Below are 21,471 nucleotides of genomic sequence, written 5' to 3'. Positions count from 1 at the left end.
GATATTTCGAAGCTTAATGTGACACATCGGCACATTCGCTGACCAGTTACTTGTTAATTAATCGGATACTGGGAGCGAAAACGGGACGTTGTTAAAAATTATACAAAATTGCTTTGGGCTTAGAACCGACACACCGTGTAAGCCCTGTGTTACTTGTAAAATGTGTAGTCGAGTTGGCTAATGTTATATCCGTAAAAGTGGCTTAACGAATCGTATAAGTTTTTAGTACGGGTGGAAAATATTTTACTAAAAAGTCGGATGTATTTACAAGTTTTCTATTGTCTTCCAAATATATCTATTATTTACAAAAAAACTGTTTTATTGTAAAGTTTCTATAACGTCGTTTGAACTTTGTTTTTCATTATCAATATTTTCAGTGGCACATTATATCCTTTTGGGCAAAAGGGGCAATTGCCAAACCAATCTTTTATAAGAAAATATTTCCGTCAAAAAATGACGAAGTCAACACTATACACGGGCTATAACGTAACACTGAATATTTTAATGATGATTATTCTGTATGAAATTTGTGGCTAAAAATCGCTATAATAATCAGAGAAGTTCAGTAATGCAAGTATATTGTTATAGCTTTTATTAAATTTAACAATACATTTTTTTTTTAAAACTTATTTACAGTTGTTTTTATTTTTTAAAAATTAAATCAGAAAAATTCATTATAACATACTTGATATAAAATGACGAAGTTAGGATGAATGATAGTATAATGAGAACTCGTTAAAGATAAATTTTCTTACTTTAATTTCTATCCTATTAGAAAAGTAAAATTGGACACACATTTTTTACTTTGTTATCCAACTTCGAAACTCATTTCTTGCAAAATTACAATATTCTGCAATTAAAATGATGAATGAGATCAAAATTAAATGAGGTTACTCACAGGTATCTGAACATAATTACTTTGCAAAATATAAAAAAAAAATAAGCAATAAATTTCATTGATTAATGGAATTTCAATAATTAAAAACACTCATTTCATTCAATTAAACGACAAACATTCCTAATGAGATAAGATACCAATAAATGTATTTATTAGTATTTAGAAAAGTCAATTTTATAAAATTACATTAAAATTATTTTTACAAATTTTGAGCTTTGAATTTAATATTTTAAAGAAATTTTATAAATAAATGATTTATTGTATAAAAGATAATTTTAATTATATTATTTGATTACATTTCCAACTTTCTAAGATCAATTTTTCATCAGTTTACACTGAAAATTTAGCCTATGTCATTTTAAAAACATTTATAACTTTATTATTTATATTAAAATGCTATTCTGCCATTTTGTGGGTTTTACAGAATAATTTGGACTAGAATATATATTTTTGTTTTCAATTAACATCTAGTTTATCACTTACAATACACTCCAATAGAATGTACTTAGTATATGAACATTATATATTAAATACTTGAACTACATTTACTCGCCAGATAATTCTTTTCTATATCATTTTATAACAGCTATCAATTTATTGTATTAACAAATTTATTATTATATCCAAAGTGGAACTAGTCTGTTTTAAGACAAGGTTCAATATTTTTGTTTACTAAATTTTAATATATCAGGTGAATTCAAATTGAGCTGTTTTATTCTCTTCACAAAGAGGAAAGACTTAATCTTAAGGTGTAAATATATATATATATAAAATGTTGAATTTATCACAGATAACATTAATAAAAACATTGATATGTTGCTGTTTTCTGTTTAGTTGTTTGCAATTTGTTTAAAAAATAACTTTCCAGTTTGATAATAGTTAAAATATTAAAAATTGTTTTGAAATTAGTTGTAAATAATTATTTGATATTTTAGCTAACTTGCATCAACACAAGTACATCAATACGACTCATCACTGGTCATAGCATGGGCATCTGCAGAAAATTTTCCAGGGAGCAAGGTTTGGAGACAAATAATTACATCATTAACTTTTTTGAGGGTTTTTTCCACAAGTGGATTATAGAATACAGTATTGCATCAAAGCCTCCCATGGCCAAGGATGTAAGGTTACATATCTCAAATCACTTTTACTGGAATCCATAGGATGGCAAGTGCCTTGTTTGTCCCCCTCTGCGGATGTATCGCTCGTACGTATTTGTTTTTTACAAATGACGGATGGCATTGTATAACCGACTAATAAACAATCCAACAATAGAAAAATATCAAAAAGTAATATACAACATAATATATAAATATAAAAAGTTGAAATATAATTTGTATTTATATAAACTTTTCATAATAAATCAAATTTTAAGTATATGTTATAACAATTTTTAATATGATTTTTAAACATTTATAATTGATATAGTATTTAGATACACTTTGAATAGATAAATATATACACAAAATTTAAATTCTACAATATACAACATTTTTTGTAAATTTTTACAACTAATGTCTATAAAAGTTCATTAGATACTTTAGATTAATTTTGCAGTTAAATATTTCTTCAGACTGATGATGTATTGTGCTTGATTGTTTCCCATTTCTTCAATTAGAAGACTTTCTGAATCAGAAACAGCTAACTATAAGAGAACAGGAAAAGAAAAGTTAAAGTTTTATAAATATATAAAATAATGAAATAAAAATACATACCTGTTCTAAAAATGTAATGTTGCATTTATTTTTATTTTTCTTAGGAAATTCAACAATCCATCCACTGGGACATATCTGAAAAGATTAAATTTATTTATTGGCTTGTTGCATAATTTTCTACTTGCTAAAAAAATACTTATTTACTTTTCCTCTAAGAGAATCACTTGGCAAAGGACATATTTTGCTTTCAATTGATTGATATGACAAAATAAATTTGGAATTTTTCTCTAAAACTGTTTGTAATAAACAAAATTCTTGAGATTCTTTCTTCATTAAGGTGACAACTTCGTGAAGAGTATGTACTAGAAACAGGATAAAGATTTTATTTGTATCCGTGAAAGAAAATCCTGTCTAAAAAGTAATTATATTTGAAAATAAATAATATTTATTTTGATTATGTTAAAAATTAAAATACTATAACATTGAAAAAATATATAAATCTATATTTCCTTTGTGTTATATTGATATTTTTTATAACACATAGCTTGTAAAATTAAATTATCAGAAATTTATTAACTTAATTTACATTATATATAAATATATACAGGAGTAAAGGAATCTTTCCAGCATTGCACATGGTGCAAGCTTGTTCCAGTGATTCCCTTTTGGTTATTTTGCAGTAGCAATTTGTATGTTATGCTAAATCATCTCAAATAATCTCTGACTATAAAAGATAATGACAACATTGCAAAATATTATCCCAACATATCAGGCCATGTGTTCGTTGGTTGTCACCCTCAATTTTCCAAGAACTCGTATTTTTTCAAGAAAACCACTGGAGATATTTTCCTTGAAAAAATATGTTGGGATAATATTCAAACTATCTCCAGTGGTTTTCTTGAAAAAATACGAGTTCTTGGAAAATTGAGGGTGACAACCAACGAACACATGGCCTGGTATGTTGGGATAATATTCAACCACCAGAGGTACTCTTAAATGTCTTCAAACATGGCCCATCTTATTCTCTGCTACTTCGGTCTATACCTTCAGCACAATACCAGATGTCGAAAAAATGATAAAAGGACTACACCACACTACTAAGGAGTATTTCAGATGTAAATCATTGATAGCAATATGCAATGAAAATGACAATATTTCGTCCAAGACAGTATGGCCAAACATCAGGGCATCTAGAAAATGACTGACTGACAATGACATTGTTGTCTTAAGGGCGGATAAATCAAAACACGTCAGGCTTATTTAAAAGCAATCATACTGCAATGCCATAACACAGTATATCTCAGATACGAAATGCACAATAGTGCCACCTGGTTTCCTTGAAAAACAAAGCTTACTTTTTTGTATTAATTTCTGCAATATTTTGTTAGGAAACATTCAATATGACCAACTTCAGTGGCATGGCATTATGGATGGCACATAGTGATACCAGTAAGGCCTCTGCTAATGGATATGCATCATATACCAATGCTTTTGGATGACACTACAGAAAAAAAATCCAGAGAAATCAAGTCTGGGCAACATGCTGGCCATGTAATGGTAGTGTTGGCCTATCTGGTGGTTGCCAAACTGCTCACAGAACCATTTACATACTGTACATCTTTCCAGGAATGAGATGGTGTGCCATTATGCTGGTACCCAAACCTGTAGATGTATCAATGGTAAGTCATCAAGTCATTGTCCACTCATATTTAGAACGTTTGGTCACTATTCAGGGTATCATTAATGAATATGAAACCAAAAAGTTGGTCACTCCAAATTCCATACCCAACATTGAGAGTAAAACACACTTGACACACTTGGTGTCATGCATGTTTGTGAATTGTGGAATATACTCTGCCCAATCATGCACACTGTGATGATTATACATTTCCTTCTAAGAAAACAGTGCTTCATCAGTCTGTAAAATGTGATGGACTTGCGGTTCAATATCTTGTTAAATTTAACATGTTACACTGATTTTGATGGTGTAACAATAATTGCTATGTAGCATTCTTTGCCTGTTGTACTAGTTACAGATTGGATATCATGTTACCATGACATGCTTTGTATTTGTGTCCACTGCAATTGACAACCTAACCTAATCAATTTCCAAACAAAATCCATACAGTGGATTTTTACTGGGCTGAATTATGGCTACTTTAACGATAAGAAACTAAGCAATGTGACTTAACTGCCTACTTCTAAGGACAATTTCATAATAAATTTCTTCCAGAATAATAAATATAACCATACCACATTTAATATTTAAATCTAAATTAATTAATTAATAGCTCTGGAATCAAAGATCAGATGGGGTCAGGATAAAATAACTGGTAACAGCTAGCAGGTGTTGCAAGTGCAAGTTTGCTCCAGGTTGATCTTTTCTTCCAGAATATTCTAAATTTAAAATTATTATAAGATGGTTATTGTAATGATCAGGAACAAAGCAATTTGGTTTAAAGGTACAGTAACTGGTTAAGCTGCCATAATTCAGCCTGATAAAAGTCTGGAAGTTGTAATTTATATAACCTACCCAATGTTGAAAAGATCACTCTTGTTCCAGGATAGATGTTTAAGTGGACACCCTATGTATAGTATCAATCATCCAAAACATTACCTTATTTTTTAATTTTATTTTAATGTCAGTAACTGAATATTCTAATAGTTCGTTTTAATAGTATGTGACAAAATATTTGTCTCATGGTGTTATTTAATAACACCATGTGACAGTAGGTTCATTTTACATTTTATTAGTTATTAAAATTGATTCTCAAATAATTTAATATTAAATAGGAATTGTTTAAATAATTATCATAATATACAGGATGTCTCCTAAAAAGCAACCCAGGCTAATAGCTTAAAAGAACTGTCAGATTCATGTAAACAATGCTTGCTTTCATACATTATTGAGCATGGGTTACTCATTGATGCATTAGTGAATTTTCCCATTCCCTAAGAAAGAGGGGCTAAAATTACATCAGTTCCTATTGCAGAAAGAACTACACTTCCAATTGTAAAGTTGTAGAGCAGATAAAAATTAGTACAGTCCAGATTTTGCTCAATTAAAAAAGAATAAAGAGGATATGCCGTGTACTCCTGAAAATTTAAAGGATTGTGTAAATTTGTTTTCCCTGTAGTGCTGAGCTGCTTTTTAAGTGTTTGCTTCTCAAGCTGTCAATGAAGGATATGTTTTGGTTTCACAAAAGATCTCACAGGAAAAAGATTATAATTTGGAACGTAGCATTTTATTGCAGAAATTGCTTAAAGCTTGAGAAGCAAATACTTAGAGCAGCTCAGCACTGCAGGGAAGTCTAACTTACACAATCCTTTAAATTTCCAGGAGTACATGGTACAGCCTCTGTTTGCTCAATTAGAAAAGGATAATGTGGATTTTTCTAATTTTAATTTGCTGTACAACTTTACAATTGGAAACGATGTTCTATCTGAAATAGGGCCTGAGATAATTTTAGTCCATTTTTTGGAAGGTAGAGGAAATTCACTAATGCACCAATGAATAATACTTGATAATAAATGAAAGTGAACATTGTTTACATGGACCTGACAGTTCTTTCTGAGCTTGATCACTTTTTAGGAGACACCCTGTATAATTTTGAAAATTATATACATAAGAATTGTTTATAACTTTGTTAGAAATGACAAATATCTGTGTTTAAAATATGTTCTAATCACCACCAGGATTCTGATGATTTAAGGAAGCAAAAAAGTCTTGATTTGCTGCTATTTGAGATAAAAAGATAAGAAACATCCCATTCTGGTTAAAATTTTAACTCTAATTTAAAGATTCTTGTAATGTACAGTACAATGAAATTTTTCAAGAGTTGCTTAAGTATTAAAACATATATTACAAGTCTGATAATATTTTTCAGAAGTTTCCAAGTACAGATTACACTTGATACTTATTACAGAATTGAAGCATTATTCTCTACAGATTATTGTAGTTGTAATTTGTTCAAATTTACAAAAGTATTTATTTTTTTATGTAAAATTGTCAAAAAGATACTTTTGATTTATGGGTAACATCTGAAACAAGTATTACCATATTTCCTCAATTAAACTCTGGGGTTTATTTGAAAACCTAGAGTTCACCTATTTGTCTCCTGTTGCAAGATAATAAAGATGTACAAGTATTTCTTTCAATTTTCTGAACTATCGAAATGATTTATTGACTATGTTTATTTCAAATTCGTAACCATAACTCATAATTACTAATTTCGTAGTTTACTCAATTTGGCTATTACAATGTCGTCATAGTAATTGAGATCTTGAATTGATTAGAAATGGTGTAGATATTAATCAAGTTTTCCTAATTATGCTTTGGTTGATAAGATTTCTGCTACAAACTTGATGGTGACTTTCCCACATTTGGTATTCAACAACATTCATAATTTTATTTCAAAAAATGTTTCCATGAACTTTGGAATAGAAAGTGCTGTCTAAAAATATTACCTCTAGATTCAGTTAAACTACATACATCAAAGCACTACACAGTATAGAATGTTTCTCATGCTTAGAACATCTTCATTTTCTAGGGTTTGAGGAAATTGGTATGTATAGGAAGATTTGCTTTTTAATGTACTATAGTCTATATGTGTTTCCATATTTTTTATTTTAAATTAAAAGATTAAATTAATATTTTTAAAATTTACAAACATGGCAGATAATTCCTTTATTTATATTGTGTTTTGAAACAAACAAACAACTCTACTAAACCTGACACATTGTAATACCAAAGCCAACCACTGATGTATAAAGAAATGATTGATGATAATTGATTTAAAAAATCTTATTTCAAACTAAATTTTTGAATATAAAAATATTATAATTAAATATCAGCATTTGATGACAATGTTTTTAATAATTGTTAAAACTACCTTTAAAAAATGATATGTTCATTATGACGATGTTTAACAAGTGCTTTTCAATATACTCAAACTTTTTTTTAGACATAACAAATTTTATTAAAATAAAAGTAATTTTTTTTCAAATCTTAGAAAGAGAGACAACATACAAACATATCAATTTGTAGCAAATGCCATTCAGTAAAACACTAATTATTTCAATCTCTGGAAAAAGTTCAGTAAGTACAGCATTAATAATGCTGTACTTACTGAACTTTTTCCAGAGATTACAAAATTTTAGGTGTGAGTTTTTCAGTTCCACTTCTACTAATTATTCCATATAACAACTTTTTTGTGTGTAACCTTTTGTATAAACTATTCTTCTTGTTTCTGAAAATGGCAAACTACCTGAAGAATCTGCACTTCTTTTTTCCTTTTGGTGCTCCAATAAAAGTTTATTTACATAATAGGTTACACAGTTCAATCCAGTTTCATGTAAAAAATAAGATGATGATGATAATAATAATAATAATAATAATAATAATAACTCTCCCGTGGTCACCACCTGGTCGTGGTGGGAGAGCCCAGTAATTTTACTGATCCATAGGGCAATGCAGGCTGGAGCATAAGCTCCTGGTAGGGACACCCATGCCAGTAAGGTCTATGGGGAGAAATGAAGCTAAGAGTGACCACGCCCACATTCTGTGGAGATATTCATCATGGTAATAACTAGATCAAAGTGTGATACCGGCTCGGACGTCGCCCGGGTTAACAAGGTCCGCGTTCGTGGGTTAGGCAGAGGCTCACGTTCGAAAAATAGGTCACAGTCTCCCTTGGTTACCGGTGGCGAAAGCAGCACCGGCCCAAGCATGGCTACTGCAATGCCCTCAACAGATGTGAGGAACCAACCCAGCCTTGGTGTTTCTGTGGCAATGCATCCACAGACCACAAAGGCTGGAAAACCACGCCAACGGATGAAATGGACAGTAGAAATGAACGAGTTTATCATCCGTACTTATTACACCATCACAAAACTCGAAACAAACATGACAGCATACAGACAACAACTACACCATAGATTCACACAACAGTATCCTCATCTCACTGTCACCGAACAAAGGGTTGTTGATCAAAAAAGAACAATTATACACAACAACCTTATTCCACAAACAACACTTGAACTTATCAAACAACAGGTTGCTGATCAAATACATCAACAGACAGAAACATCTAACATTAATGAAGATCATGTAACCTGTCAGGATAATCCAGCAACAAGCATTGATAATAACACACATACAACAATTACCACTAATGATACTACAGACACTTCCTCATCCATCACTGATAACATAGACTTGGATTTAGTTAATACGCTCTCACTTATATTTCAGGAAACACTCACTAAATATACAGGTACAGATCCCACACAACGACCACGAATACCAAAAATCAACACGTCAAAGGAAGTAGGAAAAACACTAAATTATGTGAACACTCACTTACTACCACGCTACATTCATTCAATTTCTACACTCGCAGACATTCATACATTAGTTTATGCTGGGGCAGTCACAGTAGTGACACACCATGGACTGAAAGTACAATCACAGACAAATACACAGAAAACACAATTCTATCACAAGCCTGCCTGGCAGAGAAGAATAGAAACACAAATAAATGACATTAGACAGCAATTAGGCAGGCTAACACAATACACTAAAAACAACATAACACCCAAATTAAGGAAACAGCTCAAAAACATTTTCAAGAAAATAAAAACACACACAAAACATGAACATCACAACACACGCATTACAGAATACATTGATACACTAAAACAAAAACTTGCTGCCAAAGCACGTAGACTCAAACGATACAAAACATGTACACTACGAAAACAACAAAATAAATTATTTACAAACAATGAAAAACTCTTTTACAGACAAATTAATAACAAAGCAAACACTGATACACAGCACAGTGGCACACCAACAGAAGAAGAACTCACAACATATTGGTCTTCTCTTTGGTCCAGTGCTGTCACGCACAATGCTGATGCAGGCTGGATCGAGGAGGAAAACAGAAACTTGCACAACATACCAACTATGCCCTGTGTTGAAATAAACATACATGATTTCCAATACACTGTTAACAGAACACACAACTGGAAGACACCTGGTGTAGATAACATTCACAATTTCTGGTACAAAAAGTTTACATCACTGCACCAGGAACTAGCTAAACATCTAACACACATCATCATCAATCCACAAGACATGCCAAATTTTCTTACTCAGGGCATCACCTACATGAAACCTAAAAACAACAATACCACAGACCCCACACAATTCAGACCAATTACATGTCTTCCAACACTCTACAAATTATTGACATCCTGTATTGCAAACAAAATATACAAACATGTTGAAGAACACGACATTCTAACAGAACAACAAAAAGGTTGTCGTAGAAACCACAGGGGATGCAAAGAACAGTTACTCATAGATTCAGTCATTCTACGGCAAGCACACAGACAACACAGAAACATACACATGGCATATATAGACTACAGAAAAGCATTCGACAGTGTTCCACACAGTTGGCTGCTACATATCCTACACATGTACAAAATACATCCATCACTCATTGCATTCTTTCAAAACACTATGCAGCACTGGAGAACAACACTACATCTCAGGGCCATAACACTTCCATACAAACAAACCAAATTTTTATTAGGCGAGGAATTTTTCAAGGAGATTCCTTGAGTCCTCTCTGGTTCTGCTTAGCCCTGAACCCATTATCCAACATGTTAAACAACACGCAATATGGTTACAATATCAGACATGAAAAAACAACACAGTTTACACTGTCACATCTCATGTACATGGATGACATAAAACTTTATGCATCCACACAAAAACAACTTCATCAACTCCTACAAATCACACATTCATACACCAAGGACATACAAATGGAATTTGGCCTAGATAAATGCAAAACAGTTCACATAGAAAAAGGAATCCTGAAGAAAGAAGATTTTGCACTTGGAAATGGAGACATTATTGAATCCATGGAAGAGGGCGAGTTCTACAAGTATTTAGGATTCCAACAGGCCAAACTAACAGAACATACACAAATAAAGCAAAGATTAATTAAAGAATACCAAAGTAGGTTAAATGCTATTCTCAGAACACAATTAAATGCAAAACACACAGTGAAAGCAATAAACACATATGTCATCCCAGTACTTACATATTCTTTTGGAGTTATACATTGGACTCACACTGATCTTGAGCAACTCCAAAGGAAAACAAGAACAACACTTACTAAGCATAAACAACATCATCCTAAATCCGCCACAGAAAGATTAACCCTTCCACGTAAAGATGGCGGACGTGGCCTGATTGACATAGTTAACCTTCACTACAAACAAATACAGTCACTGCGAGAGTTTTTCTACAAAAAACAAGAAACATCACAATTACATAAAGCAGTAACTCTAGCAGACTCGAATAACACACCATTAAACTTACACTCACATCATATGGACACAACGCAACATATAAAAAGCATAGACACCATTAAGCAATCGTGGGCTCGAAAGGCACTCCATGGCAGGCATCCTTACGATCTGGCCCAGGATTTTGTTGACAAAACTGCATCAAACAGCTGGTTAGCTCGGGGATGCCTCTTTGGGGAGACAGAAGGATTCATGATTGCCATACAGGATCAGGTCATAAATACTAAAAACTACAGAAAACACATACTCAAAGATGCAACACTCACAAAAGACATATGCAGAAAATGTCACATCATGCCAGAAACTATACAACACATCACCTCTGGTTGCAAGCTCTTGGCACAGACAGATTATTTACACAGACATAACCAAGTAGCAAATATAATATACCAAGAGCTTGCAAAGAAACACAAATTAGCAGACATCCACGAACCATACTACAAATACATTCCACAGACAGTATTGGAAAACAACACGCACAAAATGTACTACGACAGAGCCATAATCACAGATAAAACAATTTACCACAACAGACCAGACATCACACTCATTGACAAACACAATAAAATCACATACATTATAGACATATCCATTCCAAACACTCACAATATACAAAACGCATGCACTGAAAAAATTAGCAAGTACACAGAACTCGCCCAGGAAATAAGGCATCTGTGGAGGATGGATAGGGTGCTTATTGTACCTGTAGTTCTCTCCTCTACAGGTGTCATACCACACACACTACACAAAAGCCTGGGCACATTACAATTGAATAGAAACACATACATCACACTACAGAAGGCCACTATATTGAATACATGTCATATTGTGAGAAAATTCCTGAATACAGACACACACACTGATACACTTCTTTAATTTCTGTTTTGGTTACTATGCCTTGACTTTGGTCCGGCATAGTACACAGCCACCGGTGTTAACCGAGTATATCTCACTTAACCCAACACAATAATAATAATAATAACTTGTTTCAGTTTAACATATATGTATCTATATTTTGTTTCATAGTTTATAAATATATCAGATGATTTGATTTAAACAAGAAATGATACAGATAATTTTCATCCAAAAATGAGCATATTATAAATATTAAAAAGATAAAACAATTATAATTAATTCAAATCGTTCTTGAATGAAAATTGTCATTTTTAAAGCGAGAAACGATGTTCATCCAATGATAAAAATATTAATTTATTTCAGACAGTTGTTGCTTTTGATTTCAGGTAAATTTCATGATTTTATTATCTTATATAAATATGATATAATTATAAGAATAAGGTAGCACCTTTATCTAATACTTACTGATTTTTTGCATACTTGATAAATTTTGGACAACATTTATTTTCTGTAAAAAAAGTGCTTGTATTAAATGATGAACAAAAAATATAAAATTATTTACTAAAATTTTTAAAATATAAAAATAATTAATATATAATGGAATAAATAATGATTTCTGCCCTACAATATAAGTTTGATATGAAAAATCTTATACCCAATTGATAATTTTTCTACAAGAATTTCTTATTAGATTATTTATATAAATATTATAAAACAAGATCTATACAGAAATATTTTATTGTTACTGATACTCAGAGGTGCAGGATAAATCTAATTGCACGAATGAAGCTAGGGGGAAATTTGCAGTAGAAAACATGATACGGCAATAGAGTAACATCACGGTTAATTGGGAAAATCTGCCAAAACTCAAGGAAATTGCATGTTTTAAAAGTAAAACTGTAACATTGTTTGTTTTTTGTTTCCGATCGGTTCGATCACTTGTTACATCGTTGCCTAATACCACATTTATGTGACTGAAGTAAGGACGAGTCGATCATCCTTACCGAACTATAGTTTCAATTTTTAAGAAAAACTGAAACCAAAATTTTAAAAAGAACTGCAAAAAAGAAAATCTGTTTTTATTTTAAAAAGCATTTTGACACCATCTAGAGTGAAATCTTGTGTCTGCTTGGATTAAAATGAAATATTTACTTGTTCCCCACATGGTAAATTTACAAATTAATAAACTATGTTTAAAAACTTTTTCAAAATTGTCTTGATTAGCTAAATAAAGTTTTTTGTAATTTTATATTTAAAATTTTATATTTTATCATCATCATCAGTTGTTTCATATATTTTGTGGATTTATTTATCAAAATGTGTCAAAATATTTTATAATAATTTTTATATTGTAAATCATCATAAATTAACTCATGTGCTTTAAGTTACATTTAAATTAACTAAATTTGCAATGCTGGAAAAAATTACTGACAAGTCAAACCGGATTGAGGAAGATGAAACAGTCTTGTCACTGACGATAATATTGTTCAAGTTGATATTTCACAACAATGGTAAAATGAACATCCAACTGCAGGATTTGCAACTTTAAAAATCCACAAGAAAATATGGAACATGTTTAGCACTCTTAGTAAAGATAAAGTATACAACCTCTTCTTTTTCTGTAACAGAACCATTTGTGGTATTGTGTATCCAGATATGTTGGAAAATTTTCTCATTCCACAGTTAAATGATGATGCCAAAAGTGCATGCATCCTTCTGTATCAAGATACCACACCATCCCATTATCATACAGATGTCAGGAATTTGAGAAATGTTTATTGAGGAAGTCAATAGGTCAATAGATCAATTAACAGGACTGATAAATATGGGGAAAGGAAGTGGCCATGCTGACACCTAATTAATATAAATCCAGAAGAAAAATTCAAAGATCAATTGTTTATTCCATCCTTTCTTGCAAATCTTGCCAAGCTAAAAACTACAGCTGCACTCACAGTTACCAAAGTAACAATAGTTATGCTGCTTCAAGTTTGGCAAGAAATCAAATCCAGATGAGACGTCTGTCATATTATCAATGGTGCTCACATCAAACTAAAATAACCATTTTAATTAAAACTTCATGTTATATAAACATCAACTCACAAACCCAGTTTATAGTTGCATAGCCATTTATGATATTTTAGCCAGATAATTCAGCAGTTGTTTGGCTTTAATTATAAATTGAATTTGTGAGATTGTGTGTTTACACACACGAACAATGCCATGTGAGTGCTAAAGAGAAGGCCGTGGACACTTAAGTTATCGCCAGTCAGTGCTGCAAGTGACCTGTATGGTTACTTCCAGAACTATTAATTTAGATATAAAGATAGTTTGAAAGTCCAGGTAGCATAATCAGCAATGCATCCACACAGTAAGTGTAAGTGAGAGCTATGGGTTCAGATCCCTACCCAGGCAGATTCTTTTCTTCCAGAAAATTCTAAATTAAACTTATTATAATAATTAAATCTAGTATAAGAAAGAAGCATAGCTGCCTACTGCTACACAAATCATTTAGTATTTAATTAATTACATAGCCATATTATAGTCCAATTATTTATCAGTAGTTTCTCTTTATAATTTTGAGAGCATTTCAATCAGAACACTTACAGAATTGGTTGCTAATTTATAGTGAAAACATTTTGAATTTTAAAGTTCTTTTTGAATCACACTGTATATAAACCATTATGTGTTTTAAACTATATATTACTCATTTTACTAACAACAACATAATACAGAAAATACTTACTTTTACAGTTTCATCATAAATAAATCGACTTAATGGATTGCATAATGTCTTCCAAACAGTTGCTGGCTTAACTTGGATCGTTCCATAGCACAAGTAACTTACATTAATAAAACAAATTTTTATTTTAATTAATTTATATCTATATCACTTTTTAATTAAATATTAAGCTTAATTATTAAAAAATAATGTTTATTGCTAACTAAATAAAAAAATATTTTCATATAATTCAGTATTTAAAAATATATCACTCATAAAACCAACACCAGCAAATAACAAGAAAAAAGGAAAATTTACAAATGTTTTTGTCTGTTATTTGCTGGTGTTGGTTTTTATGAGTGATGCATCTGAACAACTGGTTTGTATAAATATATTAATATTTTAAAATATTACCTGATAATTTTTACGGGAGTATCCTGTACTTTTATCATCATCATCAGATCTTTATGACTTCCGTGGCACCTATTAAAATTGAAAAACTTATTCAAATTTAAATATTTATTTGTGTGTCATCATTTTTAAATATAATAAAAGTTAATTGTTTATATATTGTTAATTCAAAATCTAAAATGATATCTCAGACAGAACACTTTGTCACTCTTCTACTATTAAAAATCAATTAGCATTAAAAACTGGATTAATACTATTTAAGTTCTAATGTTTATAAAGGTATGAAATGGATATGCTGTGTTGTCATCAATATATATCTTTCATCTATTTATATTAAACTCATTTTTAGCCAAGTTCAGTCCTGTAAGGTTATTATTGATATGTTTTGACAAAAAGAGAACTTTAAAGTTATGGGTATAAAATAAAAGTTACATATTTGATAAGTTACATTTAAGCTTAGATAAGTAACCTTATCGGAATGAATCTGCAAAGATTTGCCGTTTAATAAGCGATGCCAGTAATAATTTGTGACGGTGGAATATTTTACTTGGGTTTACCTTTGTACCTTGTGAAAAAAAATTACAAAATTTTAGCTTTTAATATGTGTTTGTAAAATGACATCATTAAATTTTGAATTTTTCAGTTTGTGAAAAAAATTCTTAGTGTTCATATATGCTATCCAAAGATTTTGTTCTTACAAAAGATATAACAGTTACAATACAAACAATTCCATTGTATAGGAATTATAAATCACTCGTCACTTTAATACACTTTCATTTGTTATTTCCCTTAATTAATCATATTTTTTTAACTGAAGGCAATATGAAAACAGAAATCTCAGAGATCAGGAATCTAAATTATAATTAAGTGCATTTAAATCATTTTAAAACTAAACTATGCAACTTATATAATTAATTTGGTATATGCTCTGATATTTTTTAAATCTTAGTACTCATTCAATACTATCTTTGCTTCTTTTTACTGATATAAATATTTTCTCGCAATATTATTTTTCTGTAAAAATCCATATTGGTATCTTCAAATTGATAATTTATAACATGATGTTGCATTTAATGGCAACTACGTCATAAATTTCAAGTACAAAAAATGTGACAGTACATTGTATAATTCAATTTGGCACGACTACAACATAACAAATCAAATTACATATATTTATTTTTAATTAGGAGAGTTAAATGTTTCTTTTTATTAATCTAAATGCTATCTTACAATTTGTGAAAAGTTATTAATGTCGATTCGTTTTTCTACTTATAGGTGAGTCTTCTTTTGTTATATTTTTAATGTCTCTAGGTGTAAAAAAGATTTTTCTCTCTCATGTTAAACAAAAGAGCTGGCAGCACGATGGATGGGAGAACGATGTTCCTTGGCTTTTGGAAGAAAGAAGTTTCGACAAAGGTGTTCGCATTTTGTTGCAATTGCATGCCACCCTCAATAGTAAGGTAGATGATTTTATTAATAGACTCAATTGCTTAACAGAATAGATTACAAACACCTCATCCAATGTTCTTAAACTTTGAATTAAGGTTGGAGAAGGTTGAATAAAATGATTTTGACTGATAGGATTGAGGGAGAGCAATTATTTCTTCTGTTTTGATAATCAAAAACAGAAAATTTTTTAACTCCAATGTAATCATTGTCACCAACCATATTCTCCTCCAATCCAATAATGTTATAATTATTTATTCTAAGGAGGTTATGGGTTTGCCACTACTTCAGTATAATAATGTTTATTGTATAGCTAGGATAATTAAAAAAAAACTAGAATAACTGCATCAGTTGGGGTCATTTTATTCCACCTCTCCAACCTTAAATAATAAAAATTATAGGTAGGTTTTTTTTATTAAATATTTTACATAGTTCTTCCCAAGTTAATTTTCTTTCCCAAGTATTTTATATGTTGATTGTGTAATAATGTATTGTATTTGTGTTTTAATTACAAAACTGTAATAGAGATAATATAATTCGTTATTTATTGTAACCCTTTTATAACTATCTCCTCACATCAAAGGTTTTGTACTTAGTATTTAGATTACAGTACATAAATAGTATTCTAAATAATTAATTATTTATCTTTGAATATTACATACAAAAAGTTAAATTATACAGTATTATACTTTGTATAATACATAAACAAAGTAGCACAATGAGTTAATGTTTAAAAAGTTAATACAAAGGCATTATAAGAATGAAATAGAAGAGATGAATGATGATGCCACCTTACTTGGATCGTGACTTAGTTCAAATGTTTATGATTAACATATACTATTTTTAGGTTACAAATTTATAGTTTGTAATACTCTGATGACAAATTAAGTATAGAAGTTTTTCATTATTTTGGATAGGTTTGAAGTTACTTATTGCAGTAAGAAGTTTCTACTAATCTTGGATAACAGAAAGAATGTACTGAATAGTTTTACTGTTTGGAAAATTAATATATGATGATCCAAAACAAAATTTTACAAATAATACAGTAATGGTCATAAACGATTAAATGCATTAAAAAATTATAATGTTTTCCTTTCAGTAAAATTTATTTAATGATGTAGTTGTAGATGTTTTGATAAAAACTAAATGGCACACACACAGAAAGCTGAAGATCATATATTAATTATTCAAGACTTACATCCATTGGCCTGAGATATTCTTTGACTCATCTTGAGGAATATACGACTTAGAAGTTTTAAATGCGCATTTCACCTGAAAAAGGATGTATATAAAGAATATTAAAAAATAAAGGTAAAGTAAATTTTTAAAATATTTTTAAATGTAATAATTAACTATAAATTTAGGTCAAATTTTTTGTTTCTGGCATTTCCTCCAGTTTCTAAATACTTTAACATTTATATTACTAAATAAATTTATCACACATTAATTAAATTGCAATTAATTATTATTTTTACCATTCATTATTTTGTTTTTTTTTCCTTTTCAAAATGTTAACCTATATACAGTAAGACCTTGTCTAGTGCTTAGGATGCATTCCTAGATGACAAAGTACTAAATGATACGGCGTTAAATGAGGCCATTTTAATAAGGAAAGAAGACCATGCGACCAAAAATAAACAAATTTTACTTTAATTTTAAATTATATTATCATGCAAATTAATATAAAAATATGTTACATAACACACAAACGTATGCACACAGAAATATAAAGTTCATTTTTGTGATGATAGTCCTGGCTCTTCTGAAATTCTTGAGTTCGTCACAAAAAAAAATCATCTAGTGTCATTTGTCACTTTCTCTTTCTTTCGTTAAACAAATATCTGTAGCAGGAGATCACATCCAAAATGCTTTGTCTTGCTTTTGCACCCCTTTCAAAATCTATTCATCACTACAGTTTGATCAATAAGTACTCACTTTTTGAACCTTTGTATCCGGTACTTTTTTACTCTCCAGAAAACAAACGTTTTCGGCCTCACTCGAGGTCTGCTTCAGCTTAAGAAAACAAAAGAACAAAAGAAAACTGGCTTCCCAATTATTTGAGAATTATTCTTCGAGGAACGTTTAGCTTTAAAATAAATTCGAACATAATTTTCGAATATATGCGTGCGCTACGTAGCGTTGTCGTCTTCTTGTTCTTTGCATATGTAACGCCAGGTGTATGAAAGTGTGTTGCCGTCTTTAGAGTTTATACATTTCCCTGCACAGCCTGCCCTGTATATTTCAAGGGCTTCGAGGGCCCTGATGTCTTCCATCTGAAAGGCTCTATTTATCAATCTGGCATTGGATAGGTCCGTGTGTATCTCTGGATCAGTGGTGTAGGTGGATAAGGCGGTGGTGTAACGAGCATGGTTTATATTGTATCTGTGCTCCTTGAGCCTCTGTTGGAAGGAACGTTTAGTGGAGCCAATGTATACTAATTCCCGCCTAATAATATGTCATCTCTCACTGGAGTACTGTATACACCTGGAGCCCAAAGATGATTCATTTTGTCTTTGGCATTGCGCAATAATTTATAAATATCTGGGAACCTTCTGTATGTCAATCTGGTACCAGTTTTAATTGCAATTTCTTTATATAAAGCCTGAAATTGCCAGTTGTATTTGACAACTGCATATCCGCTGGCTGGTTCTTGATTCCAATCCTCATTTCTAGCCCTTTGAGTAATGGGTGTACTTTGCGTATCCCGTGGTCTGGAATAGCCTTTCAGATGGAAGACATCAGGGCCCTCAAAGCCCTTGAAATATACAGGGCCGGCCGTGCAGGGATATGTATAAACTCTAAAGACAGCAACGCACTTTCATACACCTGGCGTTACATATGCAAAGAACAAGAAGACGACAACGCTACGTAGCGCATGCATATATTTGAAAATTATGTTCGAATTTATTTTAAAGCTAAACGTTCCTCGAAGAATAATTCTCAAATAATTGGGAAGCCAGTTTTCTTTTGTTCTTTTGTTTTCTTAAGCTGAAGCAGACCTCGAGTGAGGCTGAAAACGTTCGTTTTCTGGAGAGTAAAAAAGTACCGGATACAAAGATTCAAAAAGTGAGTACTTATTTAATACCGGTATTCAGACTGGAAGATTTGGTAGTTTGGTAATGATAGTAAAAGTTTGATCAATGATTTTGGTTAAGGAAATCTGTAACAAGTTCTTAGTGATTCTGAAGATGAAGAACCAATTTTCCAGTTCTACATGAATTCCTTGTTCTGCCAGTTCTTGAAGGTCATCGTAAGTAGAGCTCTCACCAGAAACCTGCAGTAACTCCTCAATATGCTGCTCTTCCATATCTCCCATAGTTCTGCTGTATCGATTAGGTTGACAATTTAGTCAACAATAGGCTCTTCTCATTGAGAATCCTTGGATACCTCTGGCCATGCCTTCTTCCACACTCCGTTCATGCATTTATCAGTTAATATTTGCCAGGCAAAGTCGATATTGCCTATAGCATCCATGATGTTAATTTTTTCAAAACTGCACGAAAAAAACATAGATTTTAGGTAGGGTAAGTACAGCACTATGATGAATTGCCACCTTTTGCTGATTGGTTTGTATTCAAGAATAATCTTATTATATATGAATCAATGAAATGCAGCGATAATTTGAATAAGTATAAATTTTGAGCTTTTTTAGGCTTCGAGCAGACCGCTAGTGTTGCCACCTTTTTCAAAATTGCTGACCCAGAAAGTGTCATTAATTTATAAAAATTGGCAACACTGTCTCGAACAGGTCGTAACCGTTTTTGAAATTCGTTTTGTGTCAGCCAATCTTTATTAAATTTACAAGTTCGCTTCCTCTTTTTTAGGGCTTTCAATTTCTTGGGTTGTCATATTAAATAATTAAAATAGAAATTATAAACTTTTAAACTGAAACTGTCATATTCACTTTACAATAAGTTTGTTCTAATACAAGTCCCTAACTGGTTTGAATTTGTGCATGCCTTGTACGGTTTCAAATTCAAACCAGTTAGGGACTTTTGTTAGAACAAACCTAATATTTGCCAGAGATATTTGCAAGTTAGAATTTTAAAAGTACATTTTCTGTCACCCAGCCTAGGGGGTAAGATGGAGATAACTTTGGGTGGGGGTGTGAAGTTAGTCTTTAACTGTTTAAATTTATAAAAATATTTGAGAGTATTTTGTTTAGGCAATATTTGTTTTATCACAATTTCTATAAAAACTGGACAAATTAATAATTAATCCAGACCATGAATTTAAAAACCAGCTTGTCCGGATGAAAACCGGCCTGGTGGCGACACTACAGACTGCATTATATCAAGTCAGTGCTAAACAAGGTCTTACTGTATAGCATTTTTATAAATTAAATATTGATAGAACAAATAAATAAATGATAAGATTAAAAACACTATAAAATTATGATAATACGCTTTTTTTAATCTTAATGATGACATACAAGATTATAAAATTACGATAAAAACAGTACACCATCCATAAAGCTATATTAGATAAACATTGAACAGATTTCTAAACTTAGTAGTTTCAACTTTTTCAAATCAATAATTGCTAAAGATTTTTGAAACAAAAACTGTCTACAACAAAAAATATTGAACTTTAAATCTGTAATTCAGATTATTCTCTAAATGAAAGAGATCAAAATTTCTGAATTAAAAAAAAAAAAAAAAAACCAACTTAGAGTAAGTGACAGAAGCACATCTACAGTGTATTGGAAATAAGACTTCTAATTCTATTTTTACAAAATTAAGATTATTCCTAATGTGTTAATACAACATGGTCTAAAAATACCAAAATGACATTTAGTAAAACAAATTAATCCAAGATAATATCGATAAAAAAAAAAGAAACAAGTGCAATAATTTGTGTAAAGCAATTATTATAAAAAGATTTAAACATTATAACTATGAAATTACCATAAATTTAATTTAGTATCATCTAATTTGTCTTTTTTATTTCAAAATTTACATCTTACAACTTCTGAATCCTACAAAATATTTAAACATACAACCCAGATAATGTGCTTATTATTTTAAGGAAATTACAAAAGGGGGATAAACATTCTAATCTATACAATATTTTGGGATTATTTCACCATTAATGTACTAATG

General features: G+C 30.7%; 1 protein-coding gene across 1 annotated transcript in view; it reads right to left on the bottom strand.

Moving 5' to 3' along the window:
• Positions 1-577: 577 nt before the first annotated feature.
• LOC136983637 (uncharacterized) overlaps positions 578-21,471 on the bottom strand; it is an 82,704-nt gene continuing 61,810 nt past the window's right edge. Inside the window, exons 9-15 of the mRNA XM_067280436.1 lie at positions 17,568-17,641; positions 14,927-14,995; positions 14,537-14,633; positions 12,259-12,301; positions 2,758-2,915; positions 2,614-2,688; positions 578-2,543 (exon numbers count right to left, since the gene is read on the bottom strand). Coding sequence (XP_067136537.1) covers positions 2,439-2,543; positions 2,614-2,688; positions 2,758-2,915; positions 12,259-12,301; positions 14,537-14,633; positions 14,927-14,995; positions 17,568-17,641 — 621 coding nt within the window. The 3' untranslated portion in view covers positions 578-2,438. The remainder of the gene's footprint in view (positions 2,544-2,613; positions 2,689-2,757; positions 2,916-12,258; positions 12,302-14,536; positions 14,634-14,926; positions 14,996-17,567; positions 17,642-21,471) is intronic.

The sequence above is a fragment of the Centruroides vittatus genome, unplaced genomic scaffold (assembly GCF_030686945.1).
Source record: "Centruroides vittatus isolate TY-2023 unplaced genomic scaffold, ASM3068694v2 contig_884, whole genome shotgun sequence".
NCBI lineage: Eukaryota > Metazoa > Arthropoda > Arachnida > Scorpiones > Buthidae > Centruroides > Centruroides vittatus.
This window is presented reverse-complemented; position numbering and strand designations above follow the sequence as displayed.